This window comes from Lingula anatina, chromosome 7, assembly GCF_051362555.1.
Source record: "Lingula anatina isolate TDL-2025a chromosome 7, LinAna3.0, whole genome shotgun sequence".
Classification (NCBI taxonomy): domain Eukaryota; kingdom Metazoa; phylum Brachiopoda; class Lingulata; order Lingulida; family Lingulidae; genus Lingula; species Lingula anatina.
In genome coordinates this window covers 8400319-8422832 of record NC_141773.1, presented here as the reverse complement: position 1 = coordinate 8422832, position 22514 = coordinate 8400319, and the positions used below count along the sequence as shown (strand labels likewise).

General features: G+C 37.7%; 3 protein-coding genes across 4 annotated transcripts; 1 reads left to right on the top strand and 2 right to left on the bottom strand.

Moving 5' to 3' along the window:
• Nucleotides 1–2360: 2360 nt before the first annotated feature.
• On the bottom strand, nucleotides 2361–9407 carry LOC106181670 (uncharacterized). 2 transcript variants are annotated; one of them, XM_087017857.1, is made up of 8 exons: nucleotides 9329–9407; nucleotides 8526–9061; nucleotides 7018–7123; nucleotides 5663–5828; nucleotides 4976–5245; nucleotides 4325–4483; nucleotides 4018–4102; nucleotides 2361–3679 (listed from the first exon to the last, which is right to left on the bottom strand). In XM_087017857.1, exons 2-8 carry the CDS (start codon nucleotides 8978–8980, stop codon nucleotides 2941–2943), a joined length of 1980 nt encoding a protein of 659 aa, XP_086873983.1. In that variant the 5' UTR covers nucleotides 8981–9061; nucleotides 9329–9407; the 3' UTR covers nucleotides 2361–2940. The 2 variants fall into 2 exon arrangements, with proteins under 2 accessions (XP_086873983.1, XP_013421573.1); XM_013566119.2 differs by having other exon boundaries at nucleotides 9183–9367.
• Nucleotides 9408–9563: 156 nt separating this feature from the next.
• Nucleotides 9564–15113, bottom strand: LOC106181669 (uncharacterized). Its single transcript, XM_013566116.2, has 7 exons — nucleotides 14470–15113; nucleotides 13460–13565; nucleotides 12456–12621; nucleotides 11595–11867; nucleotides 11319–11477; nucleotides 10813–10897; nucleotides 9564–10631 (listed from the first exon to the last, which is right to left on the bottom strand). The coding sequence occupies exons 1-7, from the start codon at nucleotides 14919–14921 to the stop codon at nucleotides 9893–9895; spliced, it is 1980 nt and encodes a 659-aa protein (XP_013421570.2). The 5' UTR covers nucleotides 14922–15113; the 3' UTR covers nucleotides 9564–9892.
• A 4933-nt stretch (nucleotides 15114–20046) lies between these two features.
• Nucleotides 20047–21517, top strand: LOC147760703 (cation-dependent mannose-6-phosphate receptor-like). The gene is made up of 2 exons (XM_087018387.1): nucleotides 20047–20160; nucleotides 20647–21517. Exons 1-2 carry the CDS (start codon nucleotides 20107–20109, stop codon nucleotides 20767–20769), a joined length of 177 nt encoding a protein of 58 aa, XP_086874513.1. The 5' UTR covers nucleotides 20047–20106; the 3' UTR covers nucleotides 20770–21517.
• Nucleotides 21518–22514: the final 997 nt, after the last annotated feature.

Genomic DNA, 22514 nt, shown 5'->3' with positions numbered 1-22514 from the left:
TCGTGCCGGTGTGGCGTGTACCGCTCGGAGCGTGAAGCATCCGTTCTGCTCATGCACACAAAGCGCAGGCAACTCTGAGATACTTCCGGCGTGTACAGTCCGTCTCTATATAGAGTCATCAAAACATTCTTAACCTTTAATAAACAAACATACTGCAAATTCAAACGTAATCTTTAGAAGTATTCATATCTTATAGATGTTCACCTCTACTGCGGTTTCCCTCAGGTGGTCATATCAACACACTAGCCTAGTAAAATCAATACTAATATAGTAGGTAGCAGCTGAATAACGACGGCCCGTCCACGGTAGGTTCATCCATGCGTCGAACTGTAATTTGACGCTGATTCTCTATCAAAATTATCAATTAACACGTGAATTTTATCCCTATCATAGTAAATGTATAATGTGGTAGGAAATGAACTAGCCGATGTAACAGTACTGGTGAATAACAACGGATCATTCACGGAACGGCTCATACACGCGTCTGCTGCGTGTACAATCGGTCAGGACGGATGGTTCACGCAGAACGGACCGTACACGTGACACCGGCATTGCGTTAGTAATAAAATTTCCAATTTGATCGTTTTAACGCACAATTATATACATAGATAATGACAAAATTAAACTAATACTGGATCTTACGTTGGAATGGAGATCACGACGTTTCGACCGCACTATAGCATAGACTGAGCCTTCTTCGGCTGAACTGAGACTGTCACCACGTGACACCGATGGCAACGCCAAATCAGCTCAACTGAAGGTCTTTTGATAAGGTTGGAACGTCGTGATCTCCGTTTCAACGTAAGATCCAGTATCTAATTTCATTTTTTTCTCATGATCTTACTACAATATAACTGGATAAATCAAAACAATCACTTTGATACCATAAACATGTTCTGTTCTGTGTTTTTATAGTGCCTGAACACAATGTTTTAGTTTTAAAAAAAGAGATGGTGTTATTGATTTATAAATTCAAAATGAAATTTAATTCCCATTCACAGACTGCCAACATAACTCCACGGAAGCATTTTGTACTGCAAATACACCGAACAGTAAGCGTGTACATATATTGTTGTTGTCTTCTGACTAATCAATATAAACTATATATCATTGAAAAATATGCTGATCGCGCTTTCTATACTTCCCTATTTTATTCACTGTTTAATCCATTTTGAATCTAAAAAAAATTATCCAAAAATTACCGCCAATACATCGGTTTCAATTGTTTTGTGATTGATATATAGGCCTACCAGGCCTTGTAAACGATAAATTCCGTTTGCGATTTCGAGTCTTGAGTTTATGATTCGAACGCCAAAATAACCTCTAAATCTGCGATTTAATGTTATGAATGTAAACATACTATTTGAGGCTTTCAACAGTCTTTTCTCGATTCCGAAAAGAGAGCAGAAACCCCTCCTTGAATGCACACTCTTCTGAGTCTCTTAAAGGCCTCAGTTGTCAAGAACCCCCTCGTCGCACTTGAGTTCCAAAAGAACTTCCATAGCTGGAGCCTTTTTGGAATGAGAGATTCGGATGAGGCCCGAATGGGCATTGGATTAGACAAGGTTACCATAAACCTATTGTACTACTAGCAGGATCGATCTAACTCCGAGGGGATCCTCGCTAAATTGCATTTAGTTTAAGCGACTTAAATTTCTGTCACGCCCACTGAAGCTGCTAGGTGGGTTATTAACTTTCGTCCACGATTAAACTGAATGCAGTTTAGCGAGAATCCCATCGGAGATAATCGATTCTGCTAGTACAATAGGGTTACGGGAATGGTCCCTTAAACACCACCGCTGGAAACTCAGTATTCGTCCAAATCTGCTGTCAGTGTTACTTTGTACCGTTTTTATATGAGCACAATGAAATCTCAGGTTAAGACGTAAATTAGGCGTTGTTAATCAAATATCCGCGGCTCGAAAAGGCAATTTCGTTTTTAAGGCCCAATACCTTAGCAATCGGTGAGTGCTTATAGTATTACGTATCAACTGTTCAGCAATTTAATGCTTAGAATATTTAATTCTCGAGACTGGCTTAAGATATTGACCACAAAAATCAGGATCCAATAGAGAGGCTCACAACAGAAAAAGATTAGTAAAATGTGCCGGTACAGGCTGTATCGCTGCAGTAGGGGGCCCATATCTTTCGATGTTAAAAAGACCTAAGAAACGAATTTATTTCAGCCATTAAAGTATGAAATATATCATGATACTTTGTTGTTAGTGTATGAAAAGACTGAAGTTGATACAAGTCATGAAGAAAAAAGTATTCTTAACGCTTTCAAACTCCGTACTTTTTACCAATTTTGCACTTTTATAGAAAACACAACAGAAAGTAAGCGATGTGAATAGCAAGGATAGCTTTTCAATCTTATCTGTTTATTGAAAATAGAAATACATGAATGAAATGCGTTAATCATTTGGACCACAGATTAAGGAAATTTCCGATTAATGACCTTTCAGATTACGGCATTTAAAAAATCCAGCAAAGAACCCTTTTAAAGCAAAATTTAAAAATGCGTGTATGTGCAACGCGAATGAAACAATAAAAACTTTTCAAGCTAAGTTGCTAATGTTTCTTTTTATATGCATTATGTCTGAATAGCGTGTTTATTTTTCGTACGAACCGTTTTTTTCTTTCGTTAACTTTAAGGGCAGTTGGAACATGTTCCATTTTGCAAGGAAGCTCTTATCAATCTCATCTGAAAAGTATGCTTAAAGTTCGACTTTTTTTTATCAAGTCCAAATTATATATTAAAATTATGAATGCCGAAAGCTCTATAATTTGAAAAGTAGCTGCAAATATACGTTTGTGCGATGGCGTATTGAGCACGTCCCTCTAGAATGAGAATAAATACCACAGAAATATGGTTATCCGGGACCGCCAAATGACCTGTGCCATAAGCTCATCTCTGTGCAATGACGCAACCACCTCTGCTTAATCAACATGAGGGAAGTTTTTAGTAAGCATATCAATAGCCCAGGGCGAATCTGCTATATCTAAGACTATTGCGTGTCTGTTAAATGCAATGTGATCCAGATTGGTCGACGGTGGAGTGACCGTCACATTCTGGCTTAAGGCCCATCGTATCAGCATTGTTCCAGGGGTTGTGCGGTATTTTCTAGCTGCAAGGTCCACCTTAGGGTGGGACAGTAGAGGGCTTTCGCGTGTGCCGTTCTCAGTCTCCAAAACTCCCATCAATCCATGCGCCATAAACGCGATGCCGTTGTCTTTGCAGAACTGACGCAGTTTAGTTTTCCTGTTGTACAAGTTGAAGTTACTTTGTACAACGGACAGGGGGAATTTAGCAAAACCAATCAGTTTTCGAAGCTGAGACATCTTAAAGTTGCTCACGCCTAGGGACCGAATTTTACCGCCTTCGTTCAGTTCCTCCAAAGCTTCCCAAGATTCTTTCCAAGTGCCACGGTTATCGTCTGCTTCGCACTTGAATTTCATACCATCACAAGAGGGCGCTTTAATCAGTACCAAATCAATGTAGTCAGTTTTCAGTCTTGTTAGAGATCTTTTAACAGAAACAATAGTTTTTTCCCTTCCTAAATTTCTAGGATGGACCTTCACGACGATAAAAACATCCTCTCGCTTGACATCTGGAGTGGAAGCTAAAATAGTCCCTAGAATCTCCTCGGATTCATCATCTGGGTCCGTGTCGAAGAGACTGAAATAAGAAATCGATTTTGAAGTTTGTGATTCCCCGAAAACATTTTAAGTCCAATGTACGTTAATTTTTAATGTTGGAAATAAAGTGCATACGTTTGCACGCCAAGCTCTTAAATCTGTTTTGTTGATTTAATACTAAAATTGTAAATTAACATTTTTTACAATTTAAAACAGCTATAAATCCAATAACAGAGATACGTTAGACCTACCACTGCCATAAAAATGTGCATACTTGTGCAAATCTAACCCTAAATATCCTAAGTGATAAATATTATACATTATATTCTCAATGACAAAAATCTATCATAACAAAATTAATCAAAAGATTTCATTCACCTGTATTGCAGTCGCAACGCATGCGCGGTGGATATTTTCGCCTTTTCAGTCGGTTGACCCCTCACGCCAAACCCCAACAAAGGCACTGAAAATACAAATGCAATTTCCCATTGGAATTTGAAACCAAGTAGCCCTACCCTTACGGCGAACTGGAGCCATCGGGTCAGTGTGGATCACCAAATGGATCCCGGCTGACGCAAGTCACATTGTCCATATGATCTGAGGCAAACATTTTGTCTTTGACGCAGTATTTTGAATATATATATATATATATATATATATATATATATATATATGCTGTACTCACTTTCAAATCCGCTCTTGAGTGTGCTGTTGTACGTCCTCAATTTTCCGTCTGGGGATTCGAATTCTAACGCCACATCAATCGCGTCTGGGTTGATATAACTGTACTGGGCGATAAATTCGTGCATTGGCATATCTTCCATGCGTTCCTTACAAGTGATTTCTGAAATAAAGTACAAGGATGTGCAACTAGGGTTCTACCAAATTTAAACAAACTTTCCTCATTAGATTGATGCTTTTTTTTTCAATGCAGTCACACTATACATGTACATAAAAAACAAGTCTAAACTCTGGTAGTTATGGGAAAAACTACTTCACGTTTTTCACCACTATTGTAGTATTGTATACACCAGTGTCCTGGGTTTAACAAGACTGCCAATAGGATGATTACTACATCTAGTTGATATACCAAGTAAGGTTTTCAAGGCCTCTAGTAAGGATGTTAAACCGAGCTTCTCTAGAGACTAAATTACGGAAATCATACACTACTTGTACGTTTGAAAGCAGTTTTAGTCCATTATCTAAGGACCCTGATCACATAATGAAGATTTCGCGCCAAACACTAAAGTGATCAAACATTCCCATCCCTATATGACTGTTAGTTGACATGTAGATGGGTATGTTTAATGACATCTTTATCCAACCTTCAACCCACCTTTGGGCGTAGCCTCCCTCCGTGCGATGCACGCCGTTGTCGCCGCCTCTGCTACATCTGACGTGTCTCCTCCCTCCGAACAAAGTAGATAATTGACAAAAATAGCCATCGCCATGTTAGGTGGACCGCCCATGGTGCGAACTTGGTGGTACCACCCCTCAGGAACGTAGATAATATCCCCCTCATACAGCGTGATATTGTAGATGTCGACTTTAGAAATATTTGGGAATTTGATGAGGTCGACGGCGTCCGGTTCGACTGGAGAGATCCCTGGAATATCAAATGGTGTATAATAATTATGGGGGTGATATTCTTGTCAGTATGTGCTAAAATTGAGTAAACAAAATTGACCTGCATATTAATGAATGAATGAATTCACAATCAGATCGACAGTCAGGCAATTAGACACAGACAGAAAAATAAATAAATAGACAAAGAAAAGTACATGTAGGGTTATTCAAAGCCAGATTTTAGAGGGGAACCCTTGCAAATATAATTCTATTCTTTTTTAGAAAATGGAGGTTTTCATGCATTCGAATGAGAGAGTTTTCCCATCTATTTCAATTCTAAACTGACAAATTTTCTGCAATTCAAGGACATATAAATGTGTCATATTTTAAACGTAGTTTCTGAAAATTTGTGAAAGAACATAAGGAAGATTCTGCATTTTAATGTCCAGAGTATTACCTGCGTGATAGTTAAAATCGTCCGTATGCAGGTATTTCCCGTGGGTTGGCGGAATCAGAATCCATTGTCGTTGTCCCGTGATTTGCGCAAACAGCGTCTCTGTGGCGTCCACGTGGATGTAGGTACTGGACCATCCGGCGTTGAAGAAAAGTGCAAACTGCTTCATCTAAGAGTGAAATAAAAGATAGATAATGAGGCTTAATCTTAGACCCCTTTTAGTAATTAGAAACTTTAATAAAAATACTTACAAAAAGCATGCTTAGTTATTGTCATAATATTTTTAATCGCTTTGTTTAAGTTTGCAGAATATCGCCTGAGGTATGTTTGCCTATCTTTCAGTTACTTGTGACGAATGATAACAAATACAATTTTTTTCTTTCATTTTTTAAATAGCAAAGGCAACAAAAGGGAAAATGAAGTTCTGTCTGCATTTTCCTGGGGCTGTCAGTTTTCGATAGAAAACCACTCATTTAGCTGTTCACCACAAAAATTTCCTGATTATATATTATCCTCTCTCTGCTGACTGCGACTGTGTTGTTTCCTCTATTAAGGATGCAGAGAGGGGGTTGTGGTTTTCTTCTTAAACGACCAAGAAATACAGACATGTTGCATATCAATAAAACGCCTATTTCAACAGCTTCTCATTCCATATAGTCACCTTATTACGTAGTAGTTATGTAAGGAGATATAGCGTTTCGTGGGATTTCTAAGCCTGCTCTTTATACCTTAAAAACTAAAACTCCACTACAAATGCACATGTGCAGACAACATGTTCTGATAGCCCCCTTGAGCATCAACAAGAATGTCTCAAATTCTTGATATGTGTCTATAATTAAGAAAGATGTCCCAATGTAGGTATATCTTGGTCTGTAAAGAAGATAGCCACGTTCATGCCACACCCTCTCTCCGCATCCTTAATGCATTTATTTTAACACAACTCGTTCTAACCTTCAACTAATAAGTATTATTACTGATGCATTTCTGAAGATCTACTTTACAGATGTCATATATAATCCAAGGTTTCGGCCTCTAGGCCATTTTCGATAATCCCCGAAGGTGAATTGATATGAACCTTCCACTAATAAAACGTTCCATTCACCCAGGTTGTAACATTATTCTTCTAAAAAATTCCCTTGGGGTTCGCTTTTTTTATTCAAGTTGTTCATTTAGTCGGAACTGGAAAAAATTGAGCAATTACTTCTAGATCTGACATGTTTTGATATCATCATATAATGTCTATCCCCAGTATTGCGGACGATCCTAACAAAAAGATAAAAAATTCATAAAAATACCAAAGTTACAAACTTAACCCAGCTTTCATAAAAAAAAAAGAAATTATGCACAGCAGACGATACCATTTTCATGATGGCGTCGCAACCAAGGAATCTTGGGATAGTCAGATCTTCCGTCATCTCTGGGGAAAGTGTGGCGTCCATATAGATATGTTCATCGCGGTACCGACTGAATTGCAAAAAGAAAAACTAAATAGCATTATATATTCATCCAAAGTCTTCTTTTGTCCTACGCCCAATGTTATTCGATGCCATTTACTGAAAGCATTCTTTCTTTTTGTAAATATATATAGAGAGACTTACACGCTCACGTGCTTACGCAATGAGCACACATATAGTCTTTGTATAAGAATAGAGCGTGAATTCTAGAATAAGAGTGCAATTACATTTACACAATGTCATTCAAATAAATATTATCATCACCTGCGCCTTACGCTCACCTACAAAATTATTTACTAAGCTGTTTTCTACATCACAATGTCTATCCCTTCATCAGACATAATGTTTTGTTACGGAAAATTACTGTTCTTTGTAATCCGAACATACAACAGGACCGTATTAAAATTGCTTCTCGCGCCAAAATAGTCGATAAGGAATGTTATTTACACTTACACGACGCGTATAAGTCATATGTCGTTTATTAATCAAAATAAGGAAATCTCAAACATCTTCAAAGCCGAACAAACTAAGACCCGAAAAGAGCCTAATAACACCAGAGGACGACTAGGCTAATTATTATACAATGTTGTGATCCCTTGTTTCGTAATCTGATCGTCTGATGACATCACTGGGTCTATTTCCGGGTCGTGTCTTGAACCCGCCTACAGTGCAACGCTTTACGTAAAGAAACTTGGCCATTGGCACTGGCGGCTACAGAATTTTTATTTTTCTGTTGGGGGAGGGGGGGGGGGGGTAGTTTTGCCATGATGTGTAGCACAGAAATAGAAAAAGGGCTAATATTTGTCATTGCCTTTTGTTCGTAATGCTATTTTGGGAAGAGTTAGAGCAGGGGGAAGGGGTGTACTCCGTTGATCCGCGGTGTACTCCGTTGATCCGCCATTGAACAACTGCTGCCTAATTTAGGTCGTTGTTAAGGAAGTATGTCTTTAAAAATTAAACTAGACTTGTGAGAGTAGAGTGGGGTGACAATAGTATTGAAAAATTTTGCTTAAAGGTGAACAACAGCTGGATTTGTCAGGTTTTTCAATTGGTATTTTATTGAAAAGTGGTTATGCCAAGTTAGTATCATAAGTACAGATTTACAGAACAGTGCTTTAATTTTTCCAACAAAACGCATGTTATTATGTTAGTATTAACTTTTTATAAGATAGCTAATATGGCCACCACCCTTCCCGGCATAGATTGTTAAAGGTTCAGTTATATTCTGGGGGTTATGTTGGCCCAGGCTCTAAAGGTACTTTGGATCAGAGCATTACTGGCAAAGGGACCATCCTTTGCCAATTGATTTTCAATTTCATTTAACAGGTTTTCAATGGGGTTTGCGTCTGGTGATTGGGCAGGTGATTATGCACTGAGTATATGCTTCACTTGTGAATACAAAAAGGACTTACTTCAAAAAATCTGTCATGCTCATTGTCATATGTGACTTGTGCCTGTGATCGTTTGATTTTTTGAACATCACTGTGAACTCTCTGTTACCAAATTTCTCTCGTAAATAATCTTCATTCTTCCATTTCTCCAAGGCCGGCCAGTGTTTCAGCGACCCTCGGACCACGAGGGGGACTGACTGCCGCATGTGGTCTCTGTAAAAATCCTCTGGACTCGGGAAATGGTCCATCACGATCAGCTCCTTTTCCTTGTCCACGTGAAGTCCAAACTTCTGCATGTGACCCTTCGGTGGCGTCTGGGTCGCATCTCCGGCGTCTCCATCGCTCCAGATACTGTGGATGCCAGGGAGAACCTGAGTCAGATCGGGCCTGAAGTACCCCAAAACCAGGGCCAGAAGGACGGGGAGGGTCCCCGCGTACAACTTCGTCCTAGTCTCCATACTGCATGTAAACATCATCGAGGAATGAGAACACACCCGCCCACCTTATGCTTGATATTCCTTGAGTGACACTTGAATAGACGTTCCACACCGCTGTTTCTGAAAAGAAAACCTGCCAATCTAATTTCACGGGTGATGACTGTATGTAGCAAATACACCTGAGTGTGTATTGCTGTTGTTCTCGGACTAAAGGGTAAAAAAGGTACTGGAGCCGACTTACTGTGCAAAATACACCACTGAAATTCTTCCACCGTATTTTATCCGCACTTCCATATTATTCCGACAAAACTGCTTAACCCAAACTTGTGCTTAGATTTTGTACTACTTTCATCACTTTTTGTAATCAAGGTAAGACTGAGCACTTGCCATGGTAATCTGTGCTGCACACTAAGCACCGTGCGGTTTAAATGGCGTTAACTGAAGATTGGAAATTATCCGCGCATCCTAGCCAGCTTTAAAGGTCAACATACATGCGCAATAAAAATATTCATACTTCCATCGTGTAGAAAACTATGGATTTGTTTTTTAAAATTCTTTAAATATTTTTTATCCAATTCAGTCCATCGTTACAATGCAAAAACAAGTGCTAAACAAAATAAAAAATAAAAAATAATCGGTTTCTTTATTCAAAGCAAGTGGCATTTTTACTGATATTGATTAGCATTATTCACCAAGAACACAGTAAACTAGGACGCAATATTGCGTCCTTGTGAAAAATATACCGCGTGTTTCCTCTATGCACAGTCCTGTGAGAGAGAGAGAGAGAGAGAGAGAGTGTGAGAGAGAGAGAGAGTTCATATGAATGTACTACAGAAAAGGGCTTCATAAACTTCACTCATTTTTTTTCAAAATTACTACATCGTTCCTTTTTTTCTCATATACTTGACACCCAGAAATGTCATCTCCATACACATATGTAACAATGACTACTTAATCTACGTGAGGAAAGTATTCAGTAAGCATATCAATAGCCCAGGGCGAATCTGCTATATCTAACATAAACGCGTGTCTGTTAAATGCAATGTGATCCACATTAGTCGACGGTGGCGCAACTATAACATCTTGTTCTAAGGCCCATCGTATCAGTATTGTTCCAGGGGTTGTGCGGTATTTCTTGGCTGCAAGGTCCACCTTAGGGTGGGACAGGAGAGGGCTTTCGCGTGTGCCGTTCTCAGTCTCCCAAAATCCCATCAATCCATGCGCCATAAACGCGATGCCGTTGTCTTTGCAGAACTGACGCAGTTTAGTTTTCCTGTTGTACAAGTTGAAATTACTTTGTACAACGGACAGGGGATATTTAGCAAAATCAATCAGTTTTCGAAGCTGAGACATCTTAAAGTTGCTCACGCCTAGGGACCTAATTTTACCATCTTCGTTCAGTTCCTCTAAGGCTTCCCAAGATTCTTTCCAAGTGCCACGGTTATCGTCTGCTTCGCACTTGAATTTCATACCATTACAAGAGGGGGCTTTAATAAGTACCAAATCAATGTAGTCAGTTTTTAATCTAGCTATAGATCTTTGAACAGAAGCGATAGTTTTTTCCCTTCCTAAATTTCTAGGATGGACCTTCACGACGATAAAAACATCCTCTCGCTTGACATCTGGAGTGGAAGCTAAAATAGTCCCTAGAATCTCCTCGGATTCATCATCTGGGTCCGTGTCGAAGAGACTGAAATAAAAATTCAATTCTAATAAAACTTTGATACACCTAAATGTCTTAATTAGGCTTAAGAAGCTCTGGTAATCATCATATACACTTCCAAGTAATCAGTGATAATCATTTTGTCAATATAAGAAATGATAAAAAGGCGCATTAAAATAAATATTAAATTTTCTCCCATTTAATTCACCTGTAGCGCAGTCGCAGCGCATGTGCAGTAGAGATTTTCGCCTTCTCGGTGGGTTGGCCGCTCACTCCAAATCCTAAGCTAGGCACTGATAAAAAATAGTATATATGTTAAGTAGATGTTAACTTTCACATATAATCAAAAGAAAATCGTGAAATCAGGCGGAGTTTGCGCGGGTTCAAGTGTTGGGTTTTAACGTAGTGGTTCATATTTGGGTCGGTATGATTTGATTCCTGCATATCTAGGCTTGCAGATAGGCGGAATTTCACAACTGGGTTATAAGAAGACCCACATGAGACAAACACTGCACCCAAGGCCAAACAAACACAAAAATCTATTTATTTGCATTTATTTATTTATGTGCTGAGTGAGAGAGATAGAGAGAGGGAGAGAGGCCATAATTTAATAGTGCGTGTGTGAGTGTGTTTTGCAGTGTTGCGAGGGTGCAGAGTCTAGGCACGTGCTTAAAAGTAATATAAGGTTATCTTTGAAATGTTTATTGAACTCACTGTCAAACCCGCTGCTCAGTGTGCTTATATGTGACCTCAACTGCGCCATTGGTGATTCGAATTCTAACGCCACATCAATCGCTTCTGGGTTGATATAACTGTACTGGGCGATAAATTCGTGCATTGGCATATCTTCCATTCGTTCCTTACAGTTAATTTCTGAAACAGAGTTAAAATGTGAAACTTATTCATTTTCATCTTATTTTTCTTATTCATCTCATTTTTCACGTGTCTATTAATGAATTAATCTATTTATCTATACTTTTTACTTCCCACCTTTGGGCGTGGCCTCCCTCCGTGCGATGCATCGCTCCATGACCATTTCGTCGGTTCTATTTGGTGGATGCCCTCCCTCCGAACAAAGTAGATAATTGATAAAAATAGCCATTGCCATGTTAGGTGGACCGCCCATGGTGCGAACTTGGTGGTACCACCCCTCGGGCACGTAGATAATATCCCCCTCATACAGTGTGATATTGTAGATGTCGACTTTAGAAATATTCGGGAATTTGATGAGGTCGACGGCTTCCGGTTCGACTGGAGAGATCCCTGGAATATGAAATGGTGTCTAAGTTGATCGACACGGTGCATATTAATAAATAAATGCACAAAAAATGAATTCACAAACAAACATGTAAATAAATAAATATAAAGGGCAAGGCTATACTACCTAGTGTCAAATTTTAGAAAAAAAATGGAAACAGGCAATTCCCAAACATTTTTAAATTAGAGAAAAACACCTAAAGAGGGGCTTTAATTCAAGATTATTTCCGCTATTCGACCACTTCAATTATTAATCATTCTAAATATTAGGGCATAAAACCATATATATTTTACGGGATGAAAAACATGTTAAAACGAATTGAACAAATTTTGATATTTCATTTAAATAATTTTACTTAATTATTGAAAAAAATTAACATAAATTTTATTCTATGATGTATTTTTTAAACAAGGCTTCTGTTTGATTTTGTACCGTGGTAATGATTCTGTGTGTTAGGAATCAGGCGGTACGTGTCCGTCATGAGACCATGCATGTATATATCGGTAAGCCAGAAGAGAAAAGACTTTACAATATGTATCACTGTGTCAATGGGTGATCCATCCCAGATAAAAGGACATTTTCTCAAATATTACCTCTGTGATAGTTAAAATCGTCCACGTATAGGTATTTCCCATGGGCCGGCGGTATCAGAATCCATTGTCGTTGACCCGTAATTTGCGCAAACAGCGTCTCTGTGGCGTCCACGTGGATGTAGGTACTGGACCATCCGGCGTTGAAGAATAGTGCAAACTGCTTCATCTAAGCATGAAATAAAATAGATCAATCTAAGAGGGTTTTAGATTTTAATGTTAAAAGATCTTAAATATAAACTGAATAGTGATTTCAAAAATCTCAAGTTTGCTAAAAAAAAAAAAAAAAAAAAAACACACACACAAACACAAAGTTGTTGCTCAAAGATTTGCAAGCATGTTTAATATCATTCGTTCAAATAATGTTTTGAATCACATTGGTGTCAATTGAACATGGTAAATGCTAACACTTTGCAAAAAATTGCACTTGAACCGTAGCAGTTAATGTTTTACAACTCATAAAGGAAGCAAAAGATTGAAAGTGGTTTTCATTTCTTTTTTTCTTAAGTATCACTTCTGGCATTTGCAGCCGTCACTTTCTATGGAAACCCGTATTTCTCTGGACCGCTATCATTTCTTATGTTATTTACGCACCGCTGATTGCGGGATATTATTTTCAAAACAACGCCCTGTGACATGAAGCTACTAAAGAAGGATAAACATATTTTCTCAAGGTGCTTTGTTATTTATAGGCCTATAGTGAGACATCTCGTTTAAGCTAAGGAATTTTTAAAATATGATTAATTATTATAATTAATATGACGTCTTTTGCAAATTGTGAGCAACTATTGTACACAGATCCAGTGGTCTTGAAAAAAACTAATAATAATAATAAATTAATAAGCTGTATGAAGGATGGCCACAATTGAAAAAATAGTCGGGCGTATCGTTCTGTACCGCATATATGTCGATCTAATCAATATGCTAATGATAAGGTTCGTAAGACAAAACGAGTATATTAACCTAATTTTTATTTAAAAAAAGAAATAATACACAGCAGACGATACCATTTTCATGATGGCGTCGCAACCAAGGAATCTTGGGATAGTCAGATCTTCCGTCATCTCTGGGGAAAGTGTGGCGTCCATATAGATATGTTCATCGCGGTACCGACTGAATTGCAAAAAGAAAAACTGAATAGCATTATATATTCATCCAAAGTCTTTTTTGGGTGATTAAGTCCTATACCCAATGTTAAGTGTTTATTCGGTGTCAATTACTGAAAGCATTCTTTTTGGAGATGAAGAGAGAATTATATGCTGATGGGTATAAATAACAATGTGTATGTGTGTGTGCGTGTACGTGTGAGTGTGTGTGCTTAATTTAAAGTTCTTCTATTTACCTCTGAACACACACATACACAAACTCAAAGAATAAGAGAGAGAGAGAGATTTTTTAAAGACCAAACCCTCTTGAAATCCATACAAGGAAATGTATAAAACTGCACATAGAATACCCATAACCATTAAAGTTACATTCGACACTGCCGTTTTTTAATTGACAATGGCCGTCTGTTTAAATTTCCTTGGTGGTTAAATGTACATCATGATGGAATGATCAATTACTCTCTCACTCTCACCCAACAAACTGTTAAATGCATAGCATCCAATCAGTGCCTACAACAAAAATTCTAGTGTCTCTTTTCTTATCCTCCCCCCCCACACACTTCGTCACCATACATATTTCTTTAGAAATAATAACATCTTAAGGCGACAGTAGGCCACTAAACGGTTACATACAATATATGTGGACGCACAAACAAACAAGCTGTGAATCGAGATAGACTCAATGACGTCATCAGATGACCAAGTTAAATAAGTATCTCATCGTGACATATTATTCAGCATACCGAATCACGGTTAAGTAATTCGGAGATGTAAGCGTAACTGTTGTTGTTATAATGCTCTGTTAACAAACCAATGAAACGTGCAGGAAACAATTTATAAAATCACTATGCGCATATATAACCCCTCCCCCCCCCCAAAAAAAAAAAAAAAATACACCCAAAAAGACTTACTCTAGAAAATCTGTCATGCTCATTGTCATATGTGACTTGTGCCTGTGATCGTTTGATTTTTTGAACATCACTGTGAACTCTCTGTTACCAAATTTCTCTCGTAAATAATCTTCATTGTTCCATTTCTCCACGGCCGGCCAGTGTTTCAGCGACCCTCGGACCACGAGAGGGACTGACTGCCGCATGTGGTCTCTGTAAAAATCTTCTGGACTCGGGAAATGGTCCATCACGATCAGCTCCTTTTCCTTGTCCACGTGAAGTCCAAACTTCTGCATGTGACCCTTCGGTGGCGCCTGGCTCACATCTCCGGCGTCCGGTGGCGCCTGGGTCACATCGCTCCAGATGCTGTGGATACCAGGGAGAACATGAGTCAGATCGGGCCTGAAGTACCCCAAAATCAGGGCCAGAAGGACGGGGAGAGTCCCCAGACACAACTTCGCTCTAGTCTCCATATTGTTAACTGTTCCGCCTTTCTGATTTTTGAAAACTGAGACTTACACGTACACCCCTCCCAGCATAAAGTCACAATAATATATAGTAGTCACTGTTTTGTGGCGTTCCGCATCGGTGTCCTTGAAAAGCCTTCATTCGCCCATCAATCTCTAGGTTTTCCACCCTTCAACGTGCATATAAACTGTGACCCGTGCAGCAGTATTGTAGCTCTCTCTTTCAGTTAATTTCAATGCGTACTTCAGGGCCCCAGTGAATTTAAACTTACTGCTGGAAGAGATATCCTGACAGAAAAGAGGGTGTAGGGTTTGTAGGATTTAATAACAAAACATCGCTTCTGCTTTCACCCCGTACAACACAAAAAATAAAAAAGTGAAAGAATTATCTCTTTATGTTACTACCCAAAGGAACCTGACATTTTACCAACAGTCATCAGAACATAATGAACACTTATGGTGTCTGCCTTTTTCTGCCTCCCCTAGAGCGCCGCGACAATTGACTGTCTTGCTTGATCAGGCCTACCCAACTACCATACTCGGCACCTAATGATCCCGCATTCACCGGTAGATCGGACCATACTACCCGTTTTCAAGGTGTGCGTAAAGACGCATTTCACAGTATCATGTCCCCGAACAAGTTTTGAGATGAGATGCACTACTTTCCAATCCTGCTGAGAATCATCACTATTACATCATGTAGACTACTAGGCAAGAGCAGTGTCTCGTCTGATGCTTCGAAGCGCGTACTGATACACACCTTGCAAACGGGTAGTGTGGTCCGATCTACCGGTGAATTCAGGTGCCGAGTCTGGTAGTTGTGTAGGCCTGTTGATGACGAGTATGACAAATAGATCACGCGCATTATACCCTGTTAAGTCCGTTGAGACTTTTCCATCATACGCAAAATTAAATAAGTAAATAAATAGGACGGGGAACAATTTATCTGTATGGGTGTTTTTTTTCTTTGACAGGAATAAAGGTCGATAATAGAGACAGCAAGGCGGTATTATGCCAGCATGAAAAACAATCCAGACACAAAGTATCTCATGGTCCAATAATCGATAAAATCAAGGTGATTGACAGTGAACCTGAAAATTACAGGAAAGTCCTAGAAGCCATCCACATCAAGAAGACAGGTGCCAGTCTCAACAGAAATGAGGGTACCATCCTCCCTGACCTCTACCTCCCTTTTACTAAGACAATAGGTAGCTATAGGGGGAGGGCAAGTATATCTCCTGAATAGAGGCTATTCACCTGGATAGCCTCATTCCCTGATGAAGATGTTCTGTCAGACATCGAAATATTGGAGATAAAAACTATCTCAATATTAGCTGCTGACCGAAGAAAAATTACTTCATTCTTAAAACATGACACAGCTGATGAAATTCTTCTCTGATTTGAAAGGGAAGCGTTCAGGCCATTAAAATGTAACGTATTTTGGAGTTTTAATATATCTTTATCCACCTGGCAGCTTCGCTGCTTACTGTTGACAGTTTCCGAAAAATGTTATATTCACATCAACTACGCTCCATGAAACATCACCGATTCAGTACTTATCTTGCTGGACAATGAGCTATACCATTACGTATCCTCATTTCGAGAGGTGTTTTCACCCGATTGCGACAGTTGAGTAGTACTTGAAATGTCACCTCAGTGCTTCGTTTCGGGAAATGTGAATCGGCATATTTTATCATTGTATTCAAATAAATGTAAAACTTTTATAAGATTTTCAGATCATAGTGGTGTTTTAAAAATAGTTAAGTTCATTTAGAACAACAAAAGTACCAAAAGTGCATAAAACACTTTTAGAGGATAAACTCGCTTTTTATGTACAGACACAGATGTGTTGTTTTTTCGCTTTTTTTCAGCATATGTGCAACACCGATAACGCGATAAGTGAAAAACCTTTTTACCTTTTGGCTTGAAACTTACATATATAACTGTTGAATATTTATTATAGGTAGGTCAAGTTTGAAAATCAGCATTATCGGGCAATTTTTATAAAAGTTATGCTGATTTTTCACTCTTTTCAGCATATATGCAACATTGATAACACAGTTTAAGGAAAACCAATCAGCCTTTTGTCTTACAACTCACAGGAGTGATCAGTCTGACTAGTATACAGATCAAGTTTGAAATTAAGCTTGATCAGTTGAGTTTTGCTGAAGTTATTAGCCTTTTTTGTATATAAATGGTTTTTCTTCAAATTTAATTCTTAGGCATATTAACACTCTCATTATTGAACTAATAAGATACCTAATAGTATTATTTTGACATTTTCTGAATCTTAACAATATTGTTAGTTGATTACATAAAAATTATGGTAAACCTGTTATTGCGTATTGTGTAATAAAGTGTCAAAAATGAAAATAAGGTTATATCATTGAAGTTTGTCAGATTCAATCATTCACTATGTTCAGAATCTCAGAATGAAGAAAATTGGACATTTAAAATTCTTCTATTGATATTTGGAGCCGAGATTTAATTACTGTACCCCGCAGGGACGACGTGTGGGGAGGTGTGTGAGAGGCGGAGAGACTATTAAAAGATTAGGCGGTTTTTCTTTCATGTACGTCCGCCATTTTTAGTTCTCAGGATTTGTAAAGCCTGACTCAATTCGTTGAGAATGCGGTCTTAGGATTAACATAAAGCTCAAATTAGAAAACCAGCTCTATTGGACTATCATTTTTTTAAAATCCAATTTATAATTTTTGTGAGGTTTTATCATCCTGGCATTTTCAAAGTGTGGGCTTGAACTCTCATGGGTCTGAAGCCAGCCTTATATTTGTAACAGTTCACTTTTATTGATACTACCTGTTGTGGAATATTTGCAACTTGACTTTGCAGTTAAATAATTACTGTTCTTTTTGGCCAAAAATGAATTATCCTGGAGTAAACCATATATCCTTTAAGCATAATGTATTGTTGCATCAGCATTGACAGTATCCATTTTGTGCATTATTATTTTCCGCTTTTTTCTTGAATGTTTGTGAAAGTTTCATGTTTATCATTCTAGCACATAGTTTGTGGCATATGGATAAGATTGGTGTAATATTCCCTTGGGTAATCATCTTGTCTAATAAGGTCTGAACTGGCCATTAAATGAGCTTTCATAAAACACACTTGTTGAGATTTCCCTTTTTTAATTATCTCCAAACTCAATCATGGTAAAACAGCTAGACTGAATGGCAGCTTTAGTGGAATATTTTTGTAATTTTTCCTTTTTTTTAATTTTTCATTTTTCAAACTGGCATTTTCAAGATGTGACTGTTCACTCCCCTCCACCAGGAGCCCTGTACTGTTACTCTGTAACATTTTCTGTATTTTTTTTAACTTACAAGAATGATTCTTAGGATTGACATACAGCCCAAATTAGAAAAACAGCTCTGTCGAATTATATATATATATATATATATATATATATATATATATATATATATATATATATATATATATATATATATATATATATATATATATATATATTATTGAGTTTAAGCAATTTTTTGTGAAGTTTTCAATTTCACAGCGAGGGGATTCTCGCTAAATTGCAGTCAATGTAAGTGGCTTAGCTGTCTGTCATGCCTACTAAAACTGGCATGCCAGAATCCTAAGTCACATAAGCTGAAAGCAATTTAGTGAGAAATCCCTTGGAGTTGGATTGATCCTGTTAGATTGATCTAGGTATGGGAACTCAGTCTATTGCTTGTTACACATTTTACTTTCCTCCTAATCAACTGTTGCGCAGAATTAAAATTTGATGTTGGCTATGCAGTTAAGTATAATACATTACTGCTACAGAATTGACAGTATCCTATTTTCTGCATTTTTATTTTCTGCTTTTTGTCTGTACATTTGACAGCTTTGCTGCCTTGTTCTCTTTTAAAGGTTTGAAAACATTTCCAGTGAGAATTTTTTTCATTATACATTAACTTCCTTTGGCATAAGTGTATTTTTCATTTAGTCATGGATCTAGTTTTAATAAGTTTTAATAAGAAATTTAGGATTTTATCTTTTTATTTTCTGCCTTTTTTTTTTAGATAACAGTGATGATTGGAATATGTATATATGAAGTACCAAATGATTTTTTTCAATAAAAATAGAATACCTGAAGCAATATTGATTTAAAAAATATATTGTATAATCTGGTTTTCTTTCATTGCTAGCTGACTGGATATCTCTAGAATATCGCGGGTAGGGGGAGAAAACTACAGTTGCCACTGTACACATAAGAACAAAAAAGCTATCATCATGATTGTCTGCGATCCTAATGATAGTGAGGTGGTTCTTTTATTGAATGATTGATATACATGTATTCTTTTGAGTTGTTTCCATGCAAACATGTTCTATCAACATCTTCAATTTCCCTGCAAAAAGGGGGCATGGGGTGGATTTGGGGGGGGGGGGGTAAATGTGCATCGTCCAATGTTGATATTTCACACAGCTGACCAAAAGGCAATGTGTCTGAGGCGCATAATTGACAAGTCAATCTGTTGTTTATTGTCATAATTATTTGAAGGCTGTGCGTACACCTGTTTGTCATGTAAAATTCTAGTGTCAATGACTCAACATGCACACATATGCATTTGTGCACACATATGCACAAACATGTATGTAAACACAAGTGTAGACTAGGCAGAAATGCCCTCTTCAACTCACTAATGCCAAATCCAGTTGTATTCTATATTAGTTAATCTAAAGAAGATGAATGTTAAATATGACCTCTAGTCTTTTCCTTTTCAGGGTCATGGTAAAGTTGTAGAAGAAAATAACCAGAAGACAGATGAGTGTATTACCTGTTCGAATACTACCACAGCGCTGTGTGCACAGAAGTTCCGTCGTTCCAGCTACTGCAGGGGCTAAGTGCTGGATCTGTCATCATATTCATGTTAGTACTTATGATAAATTTAAGGCTTGGCACTGGCATAAAGATATCAAGAAGTGGGGGGAGGGGGTTATTATTGAACCCACAAGACATGAATTTATGGTTACTAAACTGCTTTTTTGCCACTTTGGTGAACACAAGGACATTTTATGTTTAGTAAAACCTATAGATGGACTTTCAGTGGACACAAATATTAACCAAGATCAATAACTGACTTGATTTAATTTTAGATTTATTTCTCTTAAGGCCTTGTACTGCATAGTGGGCTTATCATACCAGAGGTTTGTGCGGGGTGCTAAAGGCATGGAGCAGATTCCAAACTATGCATTCTGGCAAGATTTTGGCAATTTACAAGCAGTAAGTGTGCACCTGCTTTGGGACGCTCACACACTTGCACATGTGCAAGCCAGTGAGCAAGTACAAATGCATTCAGTCATACATTCTCCAACCCCTTCTCTCTCTCTCTCTTTCTCTCTCTTTCTCTCTGTCTCATACTGTATATGCAAAGTTATTTTGGAATTAAACGTGAAAGAGTGTAAATACTAAATACATTGCCGTAAGAGTAAGTACTGGTATCAATTCTCAACTTATTGTGATATGGAGAAGAAAAAAAAAGAAAAACCATTGCGGATGCCTCAGTGTTATATCTACAAATAGGAAACCTCTTATTCTGCTGTACATTATTATTATTATTATTATTATTATTATTATTATTATTATTATTATTATATCTTAGCAGTCTGCGTGTCTTAGATTTAATTTTCTAATGTTTTGCAAATGAGCAATATTAATCAGAGGCTCTATTAGATCCAGACCTTAGGCTAGTTGTACCCTCTGTTCTAGGATGGCTGTGACCTCGTCTGCCGTTCAGGCCAGAGATTTAGTTCAAGGGCGTACAAAGGGGTCGGTGATGACCAGCTAGGGGACGACGAACAGGATATAGACTATCACTTACTACCAATGTGAAAGGTTAAAGTTGAGAGGAGGAAACTTCTTTATCTTGTACAGTGTTTGTGAATTTCATTGCTCTTGCTCACATTCTTGCTCTCTCTCTCTCTCTCGTGGTTATAATGTCAGTAGTTTCGTTATATGGGGGGTAGAGAGTTTTTTAATAGAGAAAGCGTTCCGTGTTTCTGAAATGTTCTCAAAGCAAGCTCATTTCCCCAAAATGGGTTGAATGTTAAAGCAGAATTAAGTTTCAAACATGTTACATGCAAGACTCTTGGTTACAGGTCGTGGTAGCTTCTTAGTTTTTAAAAACCATGAGTGTTAATGAAAAAAGTGCTCTTCCTCTATGCTGGAATGGATAGGCTCCATGTACAATCGAGTGATTCACTACTGACATTACAAAATTGTTTCTACAGGTAGCACTGTGTACATTTTGTTTTATTAAAGAGAGTATATATTTGTATAAAACGCAAACATCAGAGGTTCATGCTGCCCTATTCTCAAAGCACATGAAAGTTACACCTTTTGCAAATGATCATTAGTCAAAATATTTCTTCTCCATCAGTGACTGATCAAACAAAGGGTCGTCTAGGCCATGATTGCGCTCTTTCACATCTGACACAATTGCTCGAAAGGCGACTGTCTTGGAGGAGACGACACGTAGACACAGTTGTAACATTCCAGCTACAATAAAGCTAAGAAGAAAGATTTTGCAAGGTGGATTTTTTTCACGTTTTAAACTCCATTTGTAGTTGAGCTTTTCTTCACCTTTCGAACTTTTTGGCTTTGTGTTGTTTGTTGCACTGAACGAAAATTTGCTTGTTTTTGTATTGCCATTTTAAGTATCGTTAATTACTATAAATAAGAATCAAGTTTTCTCAATTTCTAGAGAAAGGAAGTGCTTTTATATGCTGAAATTTATCAGTAAGCGTGGCTATTTTGTCTTAATGAAGGTTTCTGTAGCTTTACAGAGCTCTTGTGATAAATTTAACATTATCCGGGATAAACTGGTTCCTATTAATTGTTGCATAGTAGACAAATGGTCATGTTCTGGGTAGATATGACATGCTTGTGTAACGTTTAGCAGTCCATACGGGGACTGTGTGTGGACGCCAGCACTACCTAGTGGTAGAAAGTAAGGGGTGGGACGCAAACTTTCTTGCTCTTTCAATCCTTGAGACTCAGTAACCCTCAGGGACAGCTTTCAGTATTCTACAATCATGTTTATGTATTAGAGTTGTAATTTTTTCCTAGTGGCTATTTATTAATAGGTTCAGTTCTTAAGAAAGACAGAAATAAAATGGATAATAAAAACCTCACTGGTCTTGAAAGGTTTTTTGCTGCAGTGTTGGTTCACAATCTTTGGGATGGAAAATATTTTTCTCTGTTATTTAGGAATCTTATTTATTATTTTCCACTTAACTGAAATCGCCTTCGTATTGTATACGTAAAATGTGGTGTTTATCGCCCAGTGCCTTGCTTCGGAAATTCAAATAACTGCGTTGAAGAAAGAAAAAAAAAAGCGGAAGCGAAATTGACGGCGCTTAACCATACTACAGACTTGACATTTAATATGGAATATTTTTTCCAAGTAATTTTTTATCAGTTTTTCCTATTTTACTGACTGATAAATGAAAATAAGGATTAAAATCGTGTTTTAATAACTTTAAATTATCTCTCTGATGTCATTGTGACATCAATTCATTAATGGAATTCGCCAGAGATACAAACAAAAACACATTGCCTATTCTATGTCATACGAC